General features: G+C 41.1%; 2 protein-coding genes across 2 annotated transcripts; both read right to left on the bottom strand.

Moving 5' to 3' along the window:
- Window positions 1–1670: 1670 nt before the first annotated feature.
- nle1 (notchless homolog 1 (Drosophila)) lies at window positions 1671–7899 on the bottom strand. Its single transcript, XM_071898185.2, has 13 exons — window positions 7839–7899; window positions 7051–7212; window positions 6232–6452; window positions 5590–5669; window positions 5378–5454; window positions 5172–5269; window positions 4885–5077; window positions 4570–4705; window positions 4298–4344; window positions 4015–4217; window positions 3707–3866; window positions 3469–3539; window positions 1671–3356 (listed from the first exon to the last, which is right to left on the bottom strand). The coding sequence occupies exons 2-13, from the start codon at window positions 7186–7188 to the stop codon at window positions 3344–3346; spliced, it is 1437 nt and encodes a 478-aa protein (XP_071754286.2). The 5' UTR covers window positions 7189–7212; window positions 7839–7899; the 3' UTR covers window positions 1671–3343.
- Window positions 7900–10100: 2201 nt separating this feature from the next.
- On the bottom strand, window positions 10101–18449 carry inpp5kb (inositol polyphosphate-5-phosphatase Kb). Its single transcript, XM_071898236.2, has 13 exons — window positions 18229–18449; window positions 17419–17523; window positions 17074–17182; window positions 16356–16472; window positions 15647–15822; window positions 15446–15557; window positions 15235–15344; window positions 15076–15102; window positions 12916–13129; window positions 11998–12135; window positions 11800–11883; window positions 11581–11685; window positions 10101–10169 (listed from the first exon to the last, which is right to left on the bottom strand). The coding sequence occupies exons 1-13, from the start codon at window positions 18447–18449 to the stop codon at window positions 10101–10103; spliced, it is 1587 nt and encodes a 528-aa protein (XP_071754337.2).
- Window positions 18450–19575: the final 1126 nt, after the last annotated feature.

The raw sequence follows: 19575 nt of genomic DNA, 5'->3' as shown, positions 1-19575 counted from the left end.
GTTCAAGTTAGAGGGGGCAGGAAAAAAAAAAGCCTTGAGACTGTTTTAACACAAAGGGATATCAAATATGTCTGTTACGATTTAGCTTTCTATGACTATTGTTACTGTACATGTTGTAGAGAGTGAACACTTTTTACTTCTATGAAACCATACATGTGTCTTCTGATTCACCAAGTACTTACTCTACTGAACTAGGGACAGAGTTTGTTGCCAGACACAACCAAGCACACCGCAGTACTGAAATGGATTTTGACTTTGAACTGTCTCTACAGTACTTCAACACATCTAGGTGTTGTAATTGCTTACTTGAGTCCTTGTGGATCATCACACTAAAACATTATCACAGACAATGTACAGTTTTCCCTGGCTGTGTCTTGGTGATTAACTTTAAAGAGATGCTGTTCATTGTGCATTTCATGACTGCTGCTGATAATAGAATATGGCTGCATGAATCTTGATGTAGCATCTATCCTATTGCACATCAACATTGGCCTGCAGGGTTACTGATGCTGCACCTGGTCTTGAGTCAGTACGCTCTCCTGCAGGTACACTGGTTCTTTCAGTGAGCCTACTCCATAAACGTTCATTTGGCACAAAGCTGAAGCAAAGAATCCTTACATAGCACTATCTTCACATGCGGTCTTAAGAGTAGGAAATATTAGAAGTAAGTGAGCACATAGTTGCCATCCTGGGCAAAGTTTCAAGATCAGGCAAGTTGCTGAGGAAAACGGTGTCATGTTTTCACAGCGATTTCCTAAAACTGTGTGGGAAGCCTTAATTGGAGCCAATTTGATCAATCTTGCTTTGACTAGTTAGACTCAATCAGGCTATCCCACACTACTTCCAAAGACTGGGGTGAAATTCTAAGCGTTTTTAAACCATTATAACCATTAACAATCATTCAAATGCTCAAAACATTTCATTTTCAGCTGTCACATACTGTCCGTCCTTGTATCGAAGGCTCAGCCAGTCAATTTGAAATACAGGTCGTCAATCAAATGAACCAAAATATAAGGCCTGCAGTTGGGTGACGGTGTGCTAACAGCAGGATTGAGTATATTTATAGGAAAATTTAGTTAGTGACTAGATTTTTAGACATGCAGCCTAAAAATTGACTTCTATTCCAGATTAAATCACAAGATATGAATACTGTGACTAAGTAAACCAACTGATTTTGATCCAGTTCAGCCTTCAAAGTGACTGTGATTTTCTTGTGCATATTAATCCAATTCAACAATCAGACTGCCTTTTAGTTAGATTGGGTGGGTAAGGCTGCAGCTAAATGTTATATGTCACTATCTTAAATACACACAAACCTGCTTCTCAAGTATCCCTAAACTGCTCAGGCTAACCGGTGAAATTGAAACCTATTCTTCAGTGTGAGCACTCGGCTAGTTATCACTGCTGTGGTCTTGAAAGGTCCAAAAACAAATTCTTAACTTGCCTCTCATGTAGTGTTTACAGATGTAAAGACAACAAAGGTGAAGGAAATATGACAGAGGCTCAACACTTGAGCGAGCCACTAGAATTTAAGCGAGGCTTGGTTTTGGATCAACCTACTTGCACCACACAGCCTTGCACAGAAGTCCTTAACTTCTCTTTGCCAAATGTCTCCAGTAGAATCTCCAATATAACATCCCTGATAGTAGCAAACCTTTATTACATTTTACACCAAGAGCACCAGAATATTGTTTAATCCTTATTCATCCACCATTTTGTCTCCACAAACTGAAGCACATTTTTACTGTATGAAATCTATATGTATCATTGCTGCTTTTATAAATAGGCCAACTGCATGTCTACGTAATCATACAGCATATCAGATTTGGTGTGATCATTCACATTTCGGGAGATCCAGTTGGGTAGCTTGTAGGAATCCCTACAACATCTGAAATTAACAATCATTTGTGTAAAAAAAAAAAAAAAAAAATGTAACATGTTGGCATGACAAAAAAAAACATCAATTGCAGACTGTAAGCTATCTTAGATCTAATTCTCCCTGTATGATTTACATGACTAGATTTGGAAACCTCTAATGACATTTAGACATTACCAAGTTTCATTGGCCTTAGAATAAACTTGTGATTAATGAACTGAATATGTGTGACCGTGTGTTTATGAATAACTCCATGTGCCATCAGACAAATACACTGATCTGTAACAAGCCCAGGCTCTAGAAGGGTGTGTGTGTGTGTGTGTGTGTGTGTGTGTGTATAGTGGTGACCAAACATTAACCTTGTACTAATCTCGGAATTAATTTATTTCCATCCTAATCTCTTTCAAATCCATAGGAAATCTGGGCAAGCAAAGGGCCTCCGTTGTTTCTATTCTTACTTACAACAACCATGACATACATTGGCATTTAAATCAACATTTTAATCATTTGTAATGTTTACAAAAGCCAGTTGAATACAGAGGCTAAATCCTGTATTTTCCTCAGTAGGGTGAGGAGCAGACAGATCAGTGTGTGGTGACCCATGTCTTCCACCACAGCACCAGAAAAATCAGCAGGCTGGGGCTTTGCTGACTGCCTGACAGAGGAGATTAAAGGCTGAGGGAGCAGGACCAGTGCCGTCAGCATTAACATCACACAGAGGATGTATTAGCGCTCCCACCTGCTGCATAGCCGGTCCACCTGTCACCTATATAGTTCACCTAGTAAGGCTTAAGGTGAAGGACTGGACGCATATGCTGTTGTGAAATACTTTTCCCCATCTGCTAGTTTATCCTTTGTGACGTCTTCCTACTCCCACTTGAAATTTACTCCTTTGATCCCTCCCTTCTTTAGGGATTACATTTATTTAGGAATTCAGGCCCATAGGCCAAGCATTAGGTTATATATTACATTGTGAATACATAAACCTTGGTTGTGATTGGTGCATATTGGTCAGGACTTCCGTTTGATATATCCAAAACAAATTTCAGGCAAAAATGGGGCATTTGAATGGCAGCACTATGAGTGTTAAACAACTCAGAGATGTTAATACTCTGATTCGTATTACAGTATAGGTCCTTACTTTTTCTGATCATAATGAAACTTGCTGTAAATGTCAAAACATTGAGCATTCACACTTAGCTAAACTCCTTACAGCGTTAAATCTCTAATATTCCTGTATGGGCTTGAAACTGGAGTAGGCGTTTGCGCCATGACGCGAGTCACTTGACACAATGCCATTGTTGACAGATAGTGTAATAAAGCCACAAGGGGGATTAGGTACATCCTTGTCACCTTGGCTCCAGCCAGCAGGCTTCCTGACAGTAGAAGTCGTAGGTAGAGAGGCATGGGATTGGCTGCTGCCTGGGTTGTGAAATACTCAGCCAAAATTAGGGAACAGATGTATGGCTACCTCCTCCATCTGGAAAAAAACAATACAGACTCAGTTGGCAGGGGAGTAAAGTGTGAAGAAAACTGTTACATCAGTGTGAAAAGGAACAGAGAGAGAGACGGCATCTTGGCATCTCACTCACATTCTAAGACATTTGTCTTTCCCTCCACTGGCCACTCTTTGTCCATCAGGACTCCAGTCCACCGCAAAAACCTGCACAGGGAAAAAACAGGTCAGTAGGAAAAAATACTTCCCAATTACTGTTTGTCTATTCATTGATAGATATGCATACACCTCGATCTGGAAGCAGAACTTCTCATGAACCCCTCCTGCAACTAGATACCTCTGTACTACCCACTAGACGCTTGTTCCTCCCTCACCTCATCAGCATGGCCAGGTAGGTCCATGTTGAGCTTGCCGGTCTTGATGTCCCAAACCTTTAGTGTGCTGTCACTGCTGCCACTGACCAGCAGCCTGCTGTCTGCCGACCACGCCACTTGATACACAGCTGCCACATGGCCGCGCAGGGACATCAAGTACCTGCAGGCAGGTAGGCAGCCAGAGACACCAAGTTAAGTTTACAGCACCATCAGCAGGACAACAGCAGTACTACACACCGTCACATTTAGCTCTCATCGGCTGAGCAAGATTAGATGGGTCGTTCAGTGTGGCTGTACGCATTTCTTACTTTCCGGTGCGTCCGTCCCAGATCTTGATGGACTTATCAAAGGAGGCAGAGGCGAGGAGCCTGGTGTCCGGGGAGAAGAGCACTTCGTTGACCAGGGCGCTGTGCCCGGTCATCCTGGCTAGAGGCTTTTTGTCTTCTGCAGGATTCCACAGGAACAAGGTGAAGTCATCTGATCCGGACACCAACCTCTCTGGGGCTGTACCCTACAATACAGGAGCAGGAGTAAGGACACGCATACGGGACAGGGTCAAAGGGACAAACACACAGATGAGCAGGAACTTACCCTAACTTTGTTGTATCTCTGCAAGGCTTTCTCCTTCAGCTCTTCCACTGGGGAAAGAAAAATGCTTGTTAACCCACATCGTTCTCCTCTGAACACCATTTGTCTGATACTTGCTGTCACACAAACCAGCAAGCCTTCTCTCCACAACATAGGAAAGGTATTTTTCTGACAGCTAGCTTGTTTATCACATCAGAGCAGACAAGCTACAAGGACAAAATGCACTCCCACTAGAGGTAAGACCTAAAGAAATGGAAGTGTGCAGGCCCACTTACATGATCCAGTGAGATCCTGGGGGTTGACAGTGGCAGTGGCAGGTTCAAAAGCTCCAGTACGCAGGACATAGTCTGTGCTGAGAGCCAGGGTGTTCACCCAGTGGGCGTGGCCCTGCAGAGTCCTACACTGGACACCCTGCATTCACAGATATAAATAAACATACATTAACTCCAGCGTTGTCATGAAAAAGTCTCCACCCACCCTTGTAATTTTCTGTCTGTATGCTGACTGCTTGGCCAGGACTCACTTGAATTACTTTTTCTCAATGTCTCAAGCTCTCTCTCTCTCTCTCTCATACACACACACAAACTTACATCTTTGGCTCTCCAGACTTTGACAGTCCTGTCCTGGGAAGAGGTGTAGAGAAGTCCGTCTCCTCCCCACTTCACACAGGTGACCGACTGGGTGTGTCCTGTCAGGATCTTCTCACTGCGCCCCAAAACCGTGTCCCAAATACGTATTGAGCCGTCCTTGGAGCTACTGGCCAAGTACCGACACTCTGGGTTACTAAGAGAGGGAGAGAGGGCAGGGTCAGAGAAATAGACAAATTAAGCAGGCATAAGATGAGGAAGTGAGAAAGCGAGGAGAATTTTATACTCACAGATGGAGGGGTTCCCAGCAGAGCCAAGTGATCCACTTGGTGTGTCCTGTCAAAGTCTTCCCCATCTGCTGTCCCGTCACTGGATCCCACAGACAGATCTGTACAAACAGTACCACAACACAACATTAATGCAGTAATAGATGCATCTTAAGACAGATTATGGAAAGACGAGTGTGGGTGTTGAAGAGAGTGTGTATGAAGCACACCTGACTGTTCTTGCACCCAGAAGCCAGCTTCTTGCCGTCAGGAGACCAGGCAATGGTCAGTACCCAATGGGTGTGTCCTTTAGTAGATCAGAATAAAGCACAATGGTGAGTGTCTAAAATAATTATTAATGCTACACTTTTTATTCTTGATATATAAGAAATTGTGCTGCATTATCGAACTAACTGGTGGAATTATGCTAAAAAATGCAGACCTCTGGCAGTGTGGTGAGGCGTCTCAGTGGTCAAGTCCCAGAAACGCACTGTGGTGTCACCTGAACCGCTGGCCAAATACCTGAAACAAACAAGGACAACTGAATCAACATAGAGCATAATGTCTGAGCTGGAGTGGCTTGTTTTTCGACTCTTAAGCATCCTCAGCTTACCATCCAGAGGAATGAGCCAAAGGTATGTAGTACTGCAGTTTCTGTCACAGCTATCTGTTTTATATGACCTGCTTGACATGCGCCTGATGTTTACAGCTTAGGACGTCCCGACCAGAGTGCTCATGGTGGAGAATAGCAATTTGCCCTACGCTGTTGAAGTTCAATTTTGTTTATTTAGCCTATATAGCCCTTTATCACATGCATGTCTTGAAGGACTTTACAGAGAATGCTAAACTATATGGGGTCAACGCCAAAGCTCTTGTCTTATATATTATATATTTCAATAAACATCTGGTTTTGTGCATCACTTTTTCTGTCTTCCCTGATTGAAGTGTGTTTGTCTTCTGCTGTGACTATTTTTTAAATACATTTTAAGGAGCTCTGGATAAAACTGACCACCAGAGAGTCATTTCTGTGACAAAAAGGCAAAGCTATGATGGCAGTTGTGTTTTCTGTAGCAGAGTTACTCACTTGCCGGTGGGGCTGAAAGCAGTTGAGATGACAGCCTCTGTGTGTCCCTGTAGTGAACTGGTACAGCGGGCCACGGCCCGGACCCTGAACACAGCCTGCGGCTGGTACACCACCGGCAGGACTTGCTCTGTCTCCACACCCAGAGCCTTCACACACAACCCCAGACTGGACACCACCTCAGCCTCTCCACGCACAAAAAATGCCAGTGGCACTGGCTCATCCTACAATAGATAACAGATACAGCAAAGATATAATCACTGGTTATGGAGGTCAGCTCTTCACATTTGAGCTGAACATAACTTTATCAGGCAGCTTAAACAGAACCAAATGTAGACTATGGCTGTGACATCTCTAAAAGCATAATTTATTGTGACCTAAATGCACATAAATCAACAGTAATAATAAAATAAGTAATAATAAGTTATAATACAATTTAATTCTGCATCTGATGATTCTGATACCTCAGCTGTGCTTTAGCATGTAAACATTCAGCATTGTGATCAAGCCTGAGCGATATTTTACATCACTATTTAAATTGTGACATATTCTACTCCTTATTATCCACATTTCCCTGTTTGCTAAAATGCTGGGGTTTTTTTTTATTCTGAAACATTGGGATGTCTATTTTCATTTAAAACTGAGTATTGTAGATGTGAACAGAGCCTGGCTATTCTTAACATGGCTTATATGTGTACAGGTATTGACAGTTTAATGCTAGCTAGGGATACTGGAAAGCTGCAGATCAGTAAATACTGTACACCATTAATATGAACATGGCATTTGTGATTCCACTTTTATATCATATAGCAGGCCCGTTACCTTCTGTAGCAGTGCATTGCAGACCAGCTGCAGTTTGTCCGGGGTGATGTCTAGTGGCACATCAAAAGGTGAACCCAGAACCTCTCCATCCTCATCCTGAAACTGGATCAACAGCCGCTCCACATCCACACTCGTCATCCTCTCTTTCGTTCAGATCGACAACTTCAAGAGGAACAGTAGTAGTAGAATAAAAAAAATAAAAAAAACCAATGTCAGAAAAAGCAACCCTAAAGCAAACTGTTAATAAGGATACAAGATTAGTCTCTTTTGAATGCTGTATGGGAGAATGGGAGGTCAGAACAGAGCATTTTTCTGAGTATTACAAGTGCTGGTACTTTTGAGTTCAAATGATAGGTTTACAAAGGTTAGGATTAACAAGGCGTTTGCCATCTAGAATGTCAAATGTCGATCTAAATTTCACCCCAAAAATGATTTTCATTACTCTGAGAACACTCGTACCTGGTTGTCTGTCTGGGTGTTCACTATGTTAACTCATGTTGAACTTTAGCTGAACACTAACTATGGTACTATGATAGGAAGAAATTTCTGTACAGCCAAGTAGTAATATTGTTTTTGACCAAATTTGACGTTAGCAGTCTAAATGAACTGCTTATGTCAACCCATAAAAGCTAGCTAACGTTAGCCTGCTGTTAGCCAGATGATCATTTTGGGCACTGTAGCTCCTTTTAGGAACGACCGTAGCATGTTTTCGTAAGCGTAACTTGTTTACATGCCTATATCATGTTTATTATACGTCGTAAGATTACTTAATAAAGCTTAAAACTTACCTTTATCTGTTACTCCAACACAGTATGAAAGTTCCCCACGTGTATACTACCTAAGAGCCTTGAAATCAAGAGAGCCCAACAAACCTCTGGAGTTGTCAATGGCAGTTGACGGGCTCGCGCAATGAATCATGGGAAAGTCTAGGTGGAAAAAGTGCCCCGCGCCGTATCAGGTTTCATTCATTGGATTTTCTTACCCATCTTTCATTTTATTATATCTCTGTAACTTCTCTGCGCGATATTTATACGTCAACATTCAGATCTACGTCACTACAATAAGACCATTTTTTAAATTGTCCAAGTAAGTAAATTAATAAATTAATTAATAAATAGTAATGATAACGATAACACCGTTTTTTTTTTTTTTTTTTAAATAGTAGTATGGTATTCTATATTAATTATTCTATTGTTTTTTTTCATGACTTATGGGAATAAAATAGGTGGAATGAAGGAAAGGGGAAGTACAACATAATTTTTTTTTTTATTGTGTTTTTTGTTGAACAACAGAAGATTTGTAATGCCCTTGTATAGCGTAACTCAAAGTAAAATGCTTGACTAAAGTCATTAAGCTTTAAGGTGGAAACATATCATCCTTCTGTGACTGCAAAAACTAATTCATATATTCTTATGTAACAAGCCAAAGAAATGTCACAGTCAGCTGCTCTTTTGCACTTTTAATTAGAGTACCTATAATAACACATTTGTTTTGGGATTAACACATTTTCATCATGAGGGAAACAGAATTCCTGCTTGCATATTTTCAAGAGAATTAAATCTGATCACAGATGAACTCCAAGGCATTTTCCAGTACTTTCCTAACAAAATGTCAGAGGAAGTTGGTTCAGCTTGTACTTTAAAATGTATTTCACTGCCACAGGCAATATGCTTCACACGTAACATAGTAGTCCAATACACGATACAACCCTACATGTGATTGTTTACTATTGTGGTGATATTGTGTACCATATCAATCAATTACTCAACCACATATATCACTTTATCTCTCACACCCAACACATTAACGTGAACAAGAACACACATACACACACACACATGTTAAAATACACACCCAACACGCACACACATACACTCATTATGACATAAATATCCAACAAATAATTCAACATTGTCACTGATACAGAGATTTCAAAAACTAGATTTTTTTTTCTCAACAATCATCACGTTCACACTGAAGAAAACAAGGCATACTGGTATTATACTAATGTGGGGAGCGACAGTTAAAAGACAAATATTTCATTCAAATCTAAAATGATATTTAAATCCAGAAAAATAAATCTAAAATCTGCTCCTATCATGATTGTGTTCATAGCTGTATAGTCTGTCATTATACACATTCGATTTTTACATACAATTTAAATAAAGTGACACAAGATTGAAAATGATTGTCTTCCACATCAGCACAGATTATGACAGATACATTTTGATTTGGTCCAAAAAACATCCACATCTGACAGGAATTCAGGTATCCAGCACACTGCATTTTTAATCTTTCACACCAGCCCTCCTCCCATCTTAATGACATCATCGTAGGAGACCTGGCTCCAATAGTTTAAGCAATTACTCCATAGCATTTATTTTAAACGACTCCAGTGTGGCTGATTTTTACTGCACCAGCAGTTAAGTTAAATAGAGAAACATATACTTAATTGTCTATCAAATAGTTTCCTATGATTGTCAAAACTTTCTCACACTCGTTTTATCGCCCTCTGCGCTAAACTGCAATCCGGCACCTAAGTAGGTTAAACCAAAACATAAAAATGTATTTGTGAAAATGATTTGACCCGAGTCTGCATCCTAGTGACCTACAGAATTTGTAATCATGTCCACTCTTGTCAAAAACAAAACTGTCCCCTACTTTCTAACTGCTTCTAAGCAACTGTGTAGCTTGGCTTGTTATCCCTATACCTCCTGCTCTTCCATCGCTCCTCTAACAGGCTGAAAAGGCCCATGGTTACATATATATGGCACTCATCACAGAGATGATCACATGCTGTTGAGTAAGACAAAAACACTGAGAAATACTCATAGAAAACTGATCCAGTATAAGAGCAAGAGTCTGACTGAATATGTATTCTATAAAAAGAGGGAAACACAGAACAGTATTGGTCTCCGCTCCGTATATCGGCACAGTGTGGTTGACGTTATTTTCATGACTGAGTAAGTCTGTCCAGTGGATGGATGGGATCTTGGGTAAAAGGCCTGTGTGAATCAGGAGGGGCGGCTGGGAGGAAAGGTTCGGTGATCTTATTTGTTCAGCCCGTTGATGTTTTCAGGAACCAGGCCTTCCATAACGGCACGTTTAGACTCCAGGATCTGCAAGATAAAATCGTGATCCATAATCTAAATAACTCTGTTGATACTGTAGGCTAACACTTAAGGGGCTTTCACAGTATGGACTGCAAACATGTCAGCCCGCTAACATGCACGTTTTAGAGTGTGAATGCTAATTGGAGTCTCCTGAATTGGTCCAGTAGGACTCTCAAAGCTGTCAAATACGGATGCTTCAGGACAATCAGTAAGCATTACTATGACAAGAAACATCCCATAGCACAGCATATCACTGTGGGAACAGGGCATTTACTTCATTGTTACTGTGCGTTCAGTTTAATAGATTTTGTGTATAGTAGACCTGACCTCAAATAATAGTGTGAAAGCATTAGAGGACAATGAGTCTCTGGCTGTGAATAGTTACATGGTGAATGATACCTTACATTATTCCAACATTTACTCTCCTGCTCCACATTCTAAAATTAAGATTGTTTGTTTGTGTATGAGTAAAGATGGGTCACTGTTTGTAAACAAGGGAATGCTTATTCATCAGTAGTTCTACATAGCTATGTAGTTCAGTATAGCTAAAATAATTAAACATGTAAAACAACAGCAAAAGAGCTTGTGATACTTTGTCATAATTGTTGTCATAATAGAAGGAACAAAGCGAGACAAAAACATAAACAGTCTGGAGGGCTTGGAGCAGGGAATAGTAGCTTTTTGATCAACTTCAGAGGGATAAATTCATACAATCTTTTGCTGTGTAATTCAGTTTTGGTTATGCTTCCAGTGATGTTCAAAGCTGGATCTCATTACATTCTTTATTTGCTATATAAAACAATGTTATGACCACTGTGTTACTTGCAGCCATCTGGCCCAAGCCCTCAGATAACATCAGCTTTGTTGATATACTAAGAGTTATTACGGCAGTTGCACATATTGCCTTTGAATTAAGAGTTGTAACTTTTAAGGGAAAGCCGCTCAATTTAAGAATCCATATGGTATATCTTTGTTTTATTGCTGAGGATAGTTCAGTCGATGTCTGTGAATATGATCAACACTAGAGATCCAAATATGTACTTACTGTTTATTTGAATTTTAACACACAAATGAGATTCATGTAATGGTAGTGTTAACAGTTCTGAACCAGAAAATGCACCCATATCCCCAGAAAATCACACTGGATACAGTCAAAATATCATTTTTTTCTGATTACTTCTTAATGGAGCTGTACTGTATATTATTATTATTATTATTATCACAGATTAAAGGATGAGACAAACTTCTCTTCTACATATTTCTGGCAATATGATACAAGAGTGAATGTTCACTAGTACAAATTTAAGTGACCTTGGGCAAAAGAAAACATGATACTCCTTGTGAAGTAAATGATAACAATATAATAACCTAAAATGAAGCTATTGCTAAAGCTACAATGCTCATACAGAAGACTCACCTGGAAGTTAGCGCTGAGGCCAATGATGCTTTGCATGTTTGTACTGTAGTAACCCAAAACGTACTGTCCTCCCAGGAGGGGAATCTCATCCTTATCCACAGATATCTGCACACACACACACGTATTGATGCAGCATACACTCATACGGCATTTATACACATAATTTAAAACAGTTTCCAAATATGATAGAAATGATAGTATATCTCATTTTCACTTTACCTGTATGACTTCATTTGTCTCCGGCAGCTCATTCTCCTTCACCCAGACAAAGGCCTCGTAATCTGACGCACTCTTAAACTCCACCTGCAGGCCAACAACCACATTTAAACTACTGTAGATTTAAACTACAGTTTAAATCTGACCATTGTCTCGTATCTCTTCCCCAGCTGGTATTTCCCTCTCTGGCTGTCCTAGTACCTTGTAGAGGCCAATCCAGTCCCAGGTGGAGGACATGAAGTCTTCCTGGATGGTGTAGTTAAGAACTGCGTCCTGGTCAGCGCTCCACACACCCTCAGGAGACACGTGCACCAGCGGCATGTCAAAGCACTTCCTCAGCTGCAGGGAAGACACGAAGAAAGAGAGGAGATTTATTAACAATGTAAGGAACCAGTTCACTTTGTAGCGATAGTAGAAAGAAAGATGTACACTCTATTACTTTCTTCTTTCAACTGATACCAGATGCACAATGACCCCATAAGCTACTGTAGGCAATGGATGGACTTGAACGAAACACACTTTTCATCACTTACTGTGTTTGGTTCCCAAGGAATCTATACCTCGCAGTATCCCAGCATGCCTTGTGGTTTTATAATTCTGGTGTTTATTTATATGCGTATTGGCAGGTCATATATTTTGGGTGGTGTTTTTTCTAGTTATTAAAAGTAACAAGGAAAACTTAAATATGGTTTAATACAGAAAACAAACAAATTTGTTTAGGATGTATGAGTATGTGTTTATGAGTGTTGATTTCTGCTTTAGCTGTTCTTCTGAGTCATTACCAATCTATTCTGTCCTCTCATATTACAGTACTACTAGCTAATACTACTCTATACAAAGTGCTAAGTGTTTAGTAATGGCCAGCTGTTCTAATTCCTGCCCATTCACACCCCACTGACATTTAGCTGAAAACATTTTAGTGTTGTTTAAATCACCAACACCATTAAATAACCTTTCCCTGGCTTAATTTCAGTTTTTAAACCAATTTCCTCTTGCTAGCTTATCTAACCACTGCAGCAGGATTCAAACAGTGAAGCTATTGTCTGATCCTATTGAGCAGGTCTATGGACTGAACCGGGCAGTGCAAAGCAGTTAGAGTAACACTGAGTCTGCTCTCACCTCCAGACTGAAGGTCGCTATGACCGGCTTGTGGTCACTGACTCCATAGCTCATATTGCAGGTGTAGTTGTCCTGGGTGACTTGGATTGGAAACTCATCATGTCCGTCGTCAGTAGAAGTCGACGCCCTCTCGTCATCCTCTTCCGACGGCGGGCTTTTGGGTTTAATGCGCCAGAGGATCCGGTCTGTCCAGGCTGGTTTCCTCTTCTTACCACTGACCAAGCAAGGGCGAGTATTGATATCACATTTTCCTTGTACGAAGTGGATTGAACTCTCTGTTTCTAAGGCTTACCTTATACGCAAATAGCCTACAATATATTCAGTAATCATATTTGTTCAGATTTCTAAGCCTCACTGCATCCGCCAATGTGCCAAAACCCATAAACCAGCTCTTCTCCATACCGACTTATCTGGGTGGAGGCTGGGCTGGCCGAAACAGAACAGCAAGTGGGAGTCAGATGCACATGTGATCTTAACAGCTAACATCTCTAAGTCTCTTCTGACATTCAGACTATACAGCAATACAGGTATGAGCTCACTTCCATATTAACTATTAACTATTTTCTCTCCTACATACATGCATTCACTACTTCCATTCCCACATTATACGCATAAATTGCTCTCACATTCACAATTAAAGTTTTTAATTATTATTGTAGCAGTAGTTGTAATAGTAGTAGTAAAGGTAGTAGTAGTAGCAGTAGTAGTATTAATTGCCTACAGTTCTCCCCAGCTTTTCTCATTGCTTTCCCCACTGTGATTTAATGGTTACGATTTTACATTTGCAGTCTGAGTCAAAAAACAGTGAGCTGTTTTCAGAGCGAGCTGCAGACGATGTATTTCCATTACTGAACTGGTTTTAGTAACAGTTATTATCGTCACCTACCAACTGATAGGCACCTCTAACTGTACAGTGCATGTATTGACTTGGACAGAGCAAAGAAGCACCAAACTTATATGAACTATTGATTCATAAATGAATATAATATTATATAAACGCTTCATAGATAAAAAATGCTTGATTACTCCCAGTTGACATCAAATTATGAATTACTTGCCAGTGGTGTTATTATTACATGCTGTATTAAGTCATTTGTTAATCAGGATGATCAAATGAAAGCTATACAGGCTAAAACAATAGTAGGGAGTAAATGATTGCTAAAGCTTTTACTTTTTTTTTAATTTTAGTTTAAGTTATGAATATGAGAACAATTTATGTATATGAGAGAGATAAAATCATGAATCATGAGAGTGGATTTCCTGTTATACACATGAACACACACACACACACACACAAACAACAGCACTCATCAGCATGCTGTTAGAGCACACAAACCAGACGCACAGAGGAGCGATGAAGGAAACATGCTGTGGAGAAATGATGCATGTCAGTAAAACTCAGCGCGTACATGAATGGACAATACCATCTGACACAGTATTTCCCATTCACAGAGAATGCATGTACACACACATTCACTATGAAAAGCAACACGTACGTTGTGCAGGAACAGACTGGGGGGTGCTGGGGGCTGGAGGGAGTCTAATTAATTTGCGGGTCGTGTCTGCTGCAATGTTTATAAATTCGCTTCATTCATCAAGGATATTAATATTCACTAAACCCCTTTGTGCTTTATCATTCCCGATGCCAGTGTCTCCAGTTATTTATAACTACAAATAGCATATTCTACAGTAGAGTCCTTGGTTATTTCCGTGTATCTATGGAGACACCCACCTTGGGGGGTCTAGCTCCCTGTACCAGGCCCCCAACCAGACAGACAGCAGCCCCCAGGTGAGGGAGGTGAGGAGGAGGAGGATGGTGGTGCTGCAGCGCTGCAGGGGCCGGGGTCTGTACATGGTTAGGGGCAGCGCCAGAGAGCTCTTTCTGGGAGGGACACATACATGGTGCTGGGATCAGGGACCAGCAGCAGGGAGAGTAGATGTCACTTCAGAGACTAAAAAGCAGATGTTCATCTCCTGTTCACCTGCCAGAGGACGTTCAGGGTGTCTTGGGTTACTGCTTCTCGTTTTAGAGACAGCTGTGGTGGCCAAATTTTTTTAAATGAAGGACAGAGGGAGAAGTGACTGAAAACTAAATATTAAGTAAGGAGTTGAGGTGTAGGGGTGGGGGCATGCAACACAAAAATACTGAGTGCAGCTTACTTAAAACCAAACCATGTCTTCGGAGCGCTGTGCGAAATTCAAAGGGAAAAGAGACCGCAGATCAAGTTTGGGTGCATGTTTGGGAAATGTGTTGAGTATAGGTTAATGAACAACTTTGTGTGTGTGTGTGTGTGTGTGTGTGTGTGTAGTATATGTTACCTGCTATCATAGGTGTCAGAATTACGGTCAAACTTGTAGGTGGGTTTAAACCTCAGCGGCCCCTCTTCAAATTCCTGGAGGAAAGCTTCCTTCTTCTTCATCATGGTGAGCTGCGGGAACATGAAATTAACGAGTAAGTGTGTGTGTTTGTGTGTCTGTGTGTTTTGTGTGTCTGCGCGCGTGCATACATGTGCTCGTTCTGATGCGTTACCTGGTCTTTCCCCCACAGTAAATTAAAGCGCTCACTGTTGATGGACGAGCGGAGGAAGTGCATGCCGTGGTCTGCTATACGGAAGTTCAGATCACCAAACCAGAACACAATCCTGTGAGAGGGGGATGGATGCTCATGTCAACTGCTATACAACAATCCCCAAGAGGTTCACAGAGCATGTGTGTGTGTGTGTTGACTGACTTGTGGTCCAGGACACGCGGTGTGTTGTGGAAGTCAAAGTCTTGCGTGTCCAGGATGTACTCAAACTCATCGACGCGCTGCAGGGCGTAATTCATATGAGCTGCTAGGTGGCAGTTGAGGAAACACACCATGTGGCCGTAGAAGGAAAAACGCACTGATACACCTCCTTTATTGCCCTGAGGGGGATGAAGAGAGGGGGAGAAATATGTGAAACAAACAGATAGACCGTGGGATTTATGTTCACCAATCACAATCGGAAATACAGATAATTTTTATTCCAGTGTTTACAAACAATGCAAGAGAACCTCTTAATGACTTGAGATATATTTTAAAACCATGTTTAGCTGTCACTCTCATTCCGTTTATTATGAGTTCAGCTAGTTTATTCAAAAATGAAAACAAAAGCTTTCTTCGGTGGGTTTATTTATACTGGAATTACAGATTAGACCATTGATACTGAACTAAAATTATTCATCTAAATCTTGCAAGTGTTTGTCCCAGCCTACAGCACTCGTTTTATCACTGAGTGTCCATTGTTTGTGATTTCACTTTGTCAGAGCTGTTGTGCATTTCACTAAACAAACACAATAGGTCTTTCATAACGTGTTTAATCTCTAGAGCATCTAATCCCAACAGAATTCCTGGTGTGCAGTTTAGGTGTTGCCTGTAATGTTGAGCGCTAACCAGTGCTGCCACTATGATTTCCTACCCAGTAGCCGAAAATGCCAGTGCGGGTGTAGGTGGTCTGGATGTCTCGGATGAAGGGAAGGTGTACTTGCTTAGCAAACACCAAGAGCAACAAACCCTGCATTCTTATTGATGTGACCTGTAAGAGAGAGAGAGAGAGAGAGAGAGAGAGAGAGATTATCACTGTTATTATCCAGAAATATTTTATTTTATCTATTCATTTAATATGCAGTTTATTTCATTTACTTTATTTCTGTGTCAATTATGTTTGAATGTATGCTTTGGCAACATGTGCACATGTACGTCATGCCAGCAAAGCTCATTGAATTGAATTGAATTGAGAGCGACAGAGAGAGAGAGAGAGAGAGAGAGAGAGAGAGAGAGAGAGAGAAAAAAGAAAGAAAGAAAGAAAGAAAGAAAGAAAAGAGAGAAAGTAAGAAAGAATTTGAGGATTTTTGAGCAATTTTGGCCTCTGGTTACAAAAGTGTTTCAGAAACACTTTTGTAATTTGAGGATTTTTGAGCAATTTTGGCCTCTGGTTACAAAAGTGTTTCAGAAACACAAAACACTTTCTTTCACACTTAATGAGGAGCCTTCAGAACTGTGCTGTTCATACCAGTCATTTACACACACACACACAGAACAGACACACATATACACACAGGACCTGAACTGGTACAGTCTATTTATACCTGACTACATCCTATTATTATGTCCCTCCTTGCTGTCTCCTCTCTCACCTTGACGAAGCCCCTGGGTGCCAGTGTGTCCATGAGCAGGTGGCTCCAGGAGTCCTCCACTATCAGGTCTGAGATGAACCGCAGAGGGGTGGCGTTCACCTCCTGCAGACTTACACATAAACACAAAGGAATGATAAATACACAACAGTCACATCAATTCTGATCATATTTATTTATCTGACCACTAAGGTATGTTCAGTGTGACCCTGTTTCTTGTCTCTCCTCAGTCCAATGAGATATCTTTTCCTCTTTTCCCACCCAGTCAACCAAAGAAGAGGCACCTCTCCTAATTCTGGTCAAGTTTCAAATTCCATCTTGCAGAGTTTTTGTTGTTTGCAGTCTCACCCAATAACGTAGAGGTCTGAGGGGGGCTGAACATCTAGCTGCAGCAGAGAGGTGACGTCTGCAGGAGGCTCCGCTGTGGCCACGTTCCATGTCACCATGTGCAACCTGTCAGAGTGTGTGTGTGTGTGTGTGTGTGTGGTAGGTGGTAATGATAGGAATGACCAAGATGAGGGAAAGAGAGACAAATATTGACAGGATATCAATAACCTAGTTGCATATTTCTCTGATTTTCTTAATGAAATTATTCAAGTTATCCAATTGTTCTACTGGATGTTTCAAAAGCAGGTAAAGAATTTATAACAATAATGAAAAACAAAGCTGGATAATTGTAGTCATTTTAACTAAAAAATAAATAAATAAATAATTTAACAATTTTTACAAAATAATTCAACATTCAATAGTTCAGTAATAGGTGTACATGGAAACAGAAAAATATAGAATATAGAAATATAGAATAATTAATAATGCATATAAAAATGTATACCTATTACCTACTTTTGAAACACCCAATATTTTAAATCTATGGAGGGTTAATTGCAAATCACAAAGAGGTATCAAACTGCAAAAAGATTTCATTTCAGTTTCAAGTTGTTATTTCTTTGCTCAAAAGGTAGGCCTGCTTGATCTCCTTCATAAAGTCTCCACCATGTTAAATCCAGTCATGATCCAGATAAATCTAGAAATTGAGCTCCTATCAAGTTAAGTCAAGTTATCAAGTTGCCCTTCTCACTGTCACATTATCTTGACCCACAACATTTTCAGTTCAACGACTCCACTCCCTCCCTGTTTTTTCTGAGAGCGTGTGTCAACCTGAATGCGTCAGCTGGACTGAAGCGTCCACAGAGCTGGAAAGCCTCGTCCAGCGTGCGGGACACTTCTTCGCTGGCTTCGTCGTCGGAGCTCATGTCCTCCACGCACGTCAGCAGCTGAGTCAGACGCTGGCGGAGCAGCATCTTGCTCCTCGAGCCCTGAGACACCGAGCTGCCCACGCTGTCTGAGCGCACGCGTGGACTGTCTGTCCATGAATCCATCTTTGGTGCTCAGATTGAAAAAAAAAAATCAAAAATCTCTTAGAGATTATAGACCAAGCTAGATAGAGATGAGAGTCCAACAAGGACAAAAACAAGCAAAATCCAATGTTGTTGGGCTTGATTTTGTAGTTCTTGCTTTAAATGCGTCCTTTTCTTCTTCTTTTTCGCTGCTGGTTGCTTTGGATCCTTATAGTGCAAGAGGCCTCCGCTCAGCTCACTGGAAATAACATGAACCGATATCCTAGTTAGTCAGATCTCTCAGTATGTGCTTCAGGCAGCTTCTCTTTCAGATCCTCCGAACGGGCCAGGAGGAGCGACTTCAAAGCCCAGGGTGAAGTGTGTGTGTGTCCGTGCGGGTCGAGTCCTTTTCGTGATGGGCCTCTGGCAGAGCGCTGTGTCGCTGTGTGTGATCATGCACTGACTGAGTGAGAGGGACAGAGCAGCGGGGTCGACTTGGGAATGCGGGCAAGAATGAGTCAGATTTGGACTATAATCGGAGGCAGGAGAGAGGCATGTGAACATATGTGTGTGTGTGTGTGTGTGCGTGTTTGTGTGTGTGTCTAGTCATAGAGTGGAGGACAGGCTTGATCCCCCATCATTGCGGGTATTGTTGCAGCACTTGGGTAACCCTGTGGTGGCGTCACACCCCTAAGAGGTTTACTACACCAGCATTCTCTCTACCAGCTAAGTACATTGAACAATACATGTAGCCTTGCAATTACAGCCATGCATTAGGGAGGGGACAAAGGGGCACAATAGCATTAGCCTCTTTTGGCCTGAGTCCTTTCTCTGCTCATATAGGTGAAAGGTTATCTATGTGAAGTAAGCTGTGACACACAAGTTGGCACAGGGTTAGGGTTAGTCTCCATTTCGTCAGTGGCTGTTTTAGGAACAACCGGAGTTGCTACACAGCTGTTATTAGTTGAATTATATAATAGATTTGGAAACAAACAATAGGGCCTACATAAAGCAATCAGCAATTCCAGCACATTTTGGCCATTAACGGTTTAAAGAGTGGCATAATGTGAATGTGGTTAGCTAATATTTTCAACTTTATATAACTTTCTACGTTTGGTTCCAAAATCAGGTATCCACCATTTGAAAAAGTGACACTTACAAAATTACA

Source organism: Centroberyx gerrardi, chromosome 11 (assembly GCF_048128805.1).
Source record: "Centroberyx gerrardi isolate f3 chromosome 11, fCenGer3.hap1.cur.20231027, whole genome shotgun sequence".
NCBI classification, from domain to species: Eukaryota; Metazoa; Chordata; class Actinopteri; order Beryciformes; family Berycidae; genus Centroberyx; species Centroberyx gerrardi.
The sequence above is the reverse complement of the archived record's forward strand: the minus strand, read 5'-3'. Positions and strand labels throughout refer to the sequence as shown.

What these genes read in the sequence shown, in the direction of transcription:
- inpp5kb (XM_071898236.2), bottom strand. Translation starts at nt 18,449, where the DNA reads ATGGATTCATGGACAGACAGTCCACGCGTGCGCTCAGACAGCGTGGGC. An exon ending in TCAGACCTCTACGTTATTGG is followed by an intron (nt 17,183 to 17,418) that starts GTGAGACTGCAA and finishes TTTATGTGTAAG; the next exon opens with TCTGCAGGAGGTGAACGCCA. An exon ending in AAGACATGGTTTGGTTTTAA is followed by an intron (nt 13,130 to 15,075) that starts GTAAGCTGCACT and finishes TTGCTTGGTCAG; the next exon opens with TGGTAAGAAGAGGAAACCAG.
- nle1 (XM_071898185.2), bottom strand. Translation starts at nt 7,188, where the DNA reads ATGACGAGTGTGGATGTGGAGCGGCTGTTGATCCAGTTTCAGGATGAG. An exon ending in AGAGATACAACAAAGTTAGG is followed by an intron (nt 4,218 to 4,297) that starts GTAAGTTCCTGC and finishes CCTGTATTGTAG; the next exon opens with GGTACAGCCCCAGAGAGGTT. An exon ending in TACCTGGCCATGCTGATGAG is followed by an intron (nt 3,540 to 3,706) that starts GTGAGGGAGGAA and finishes TTCCCTGTGCAG; the next exon opens with GTTTTTGCGGTGGACTGGAG.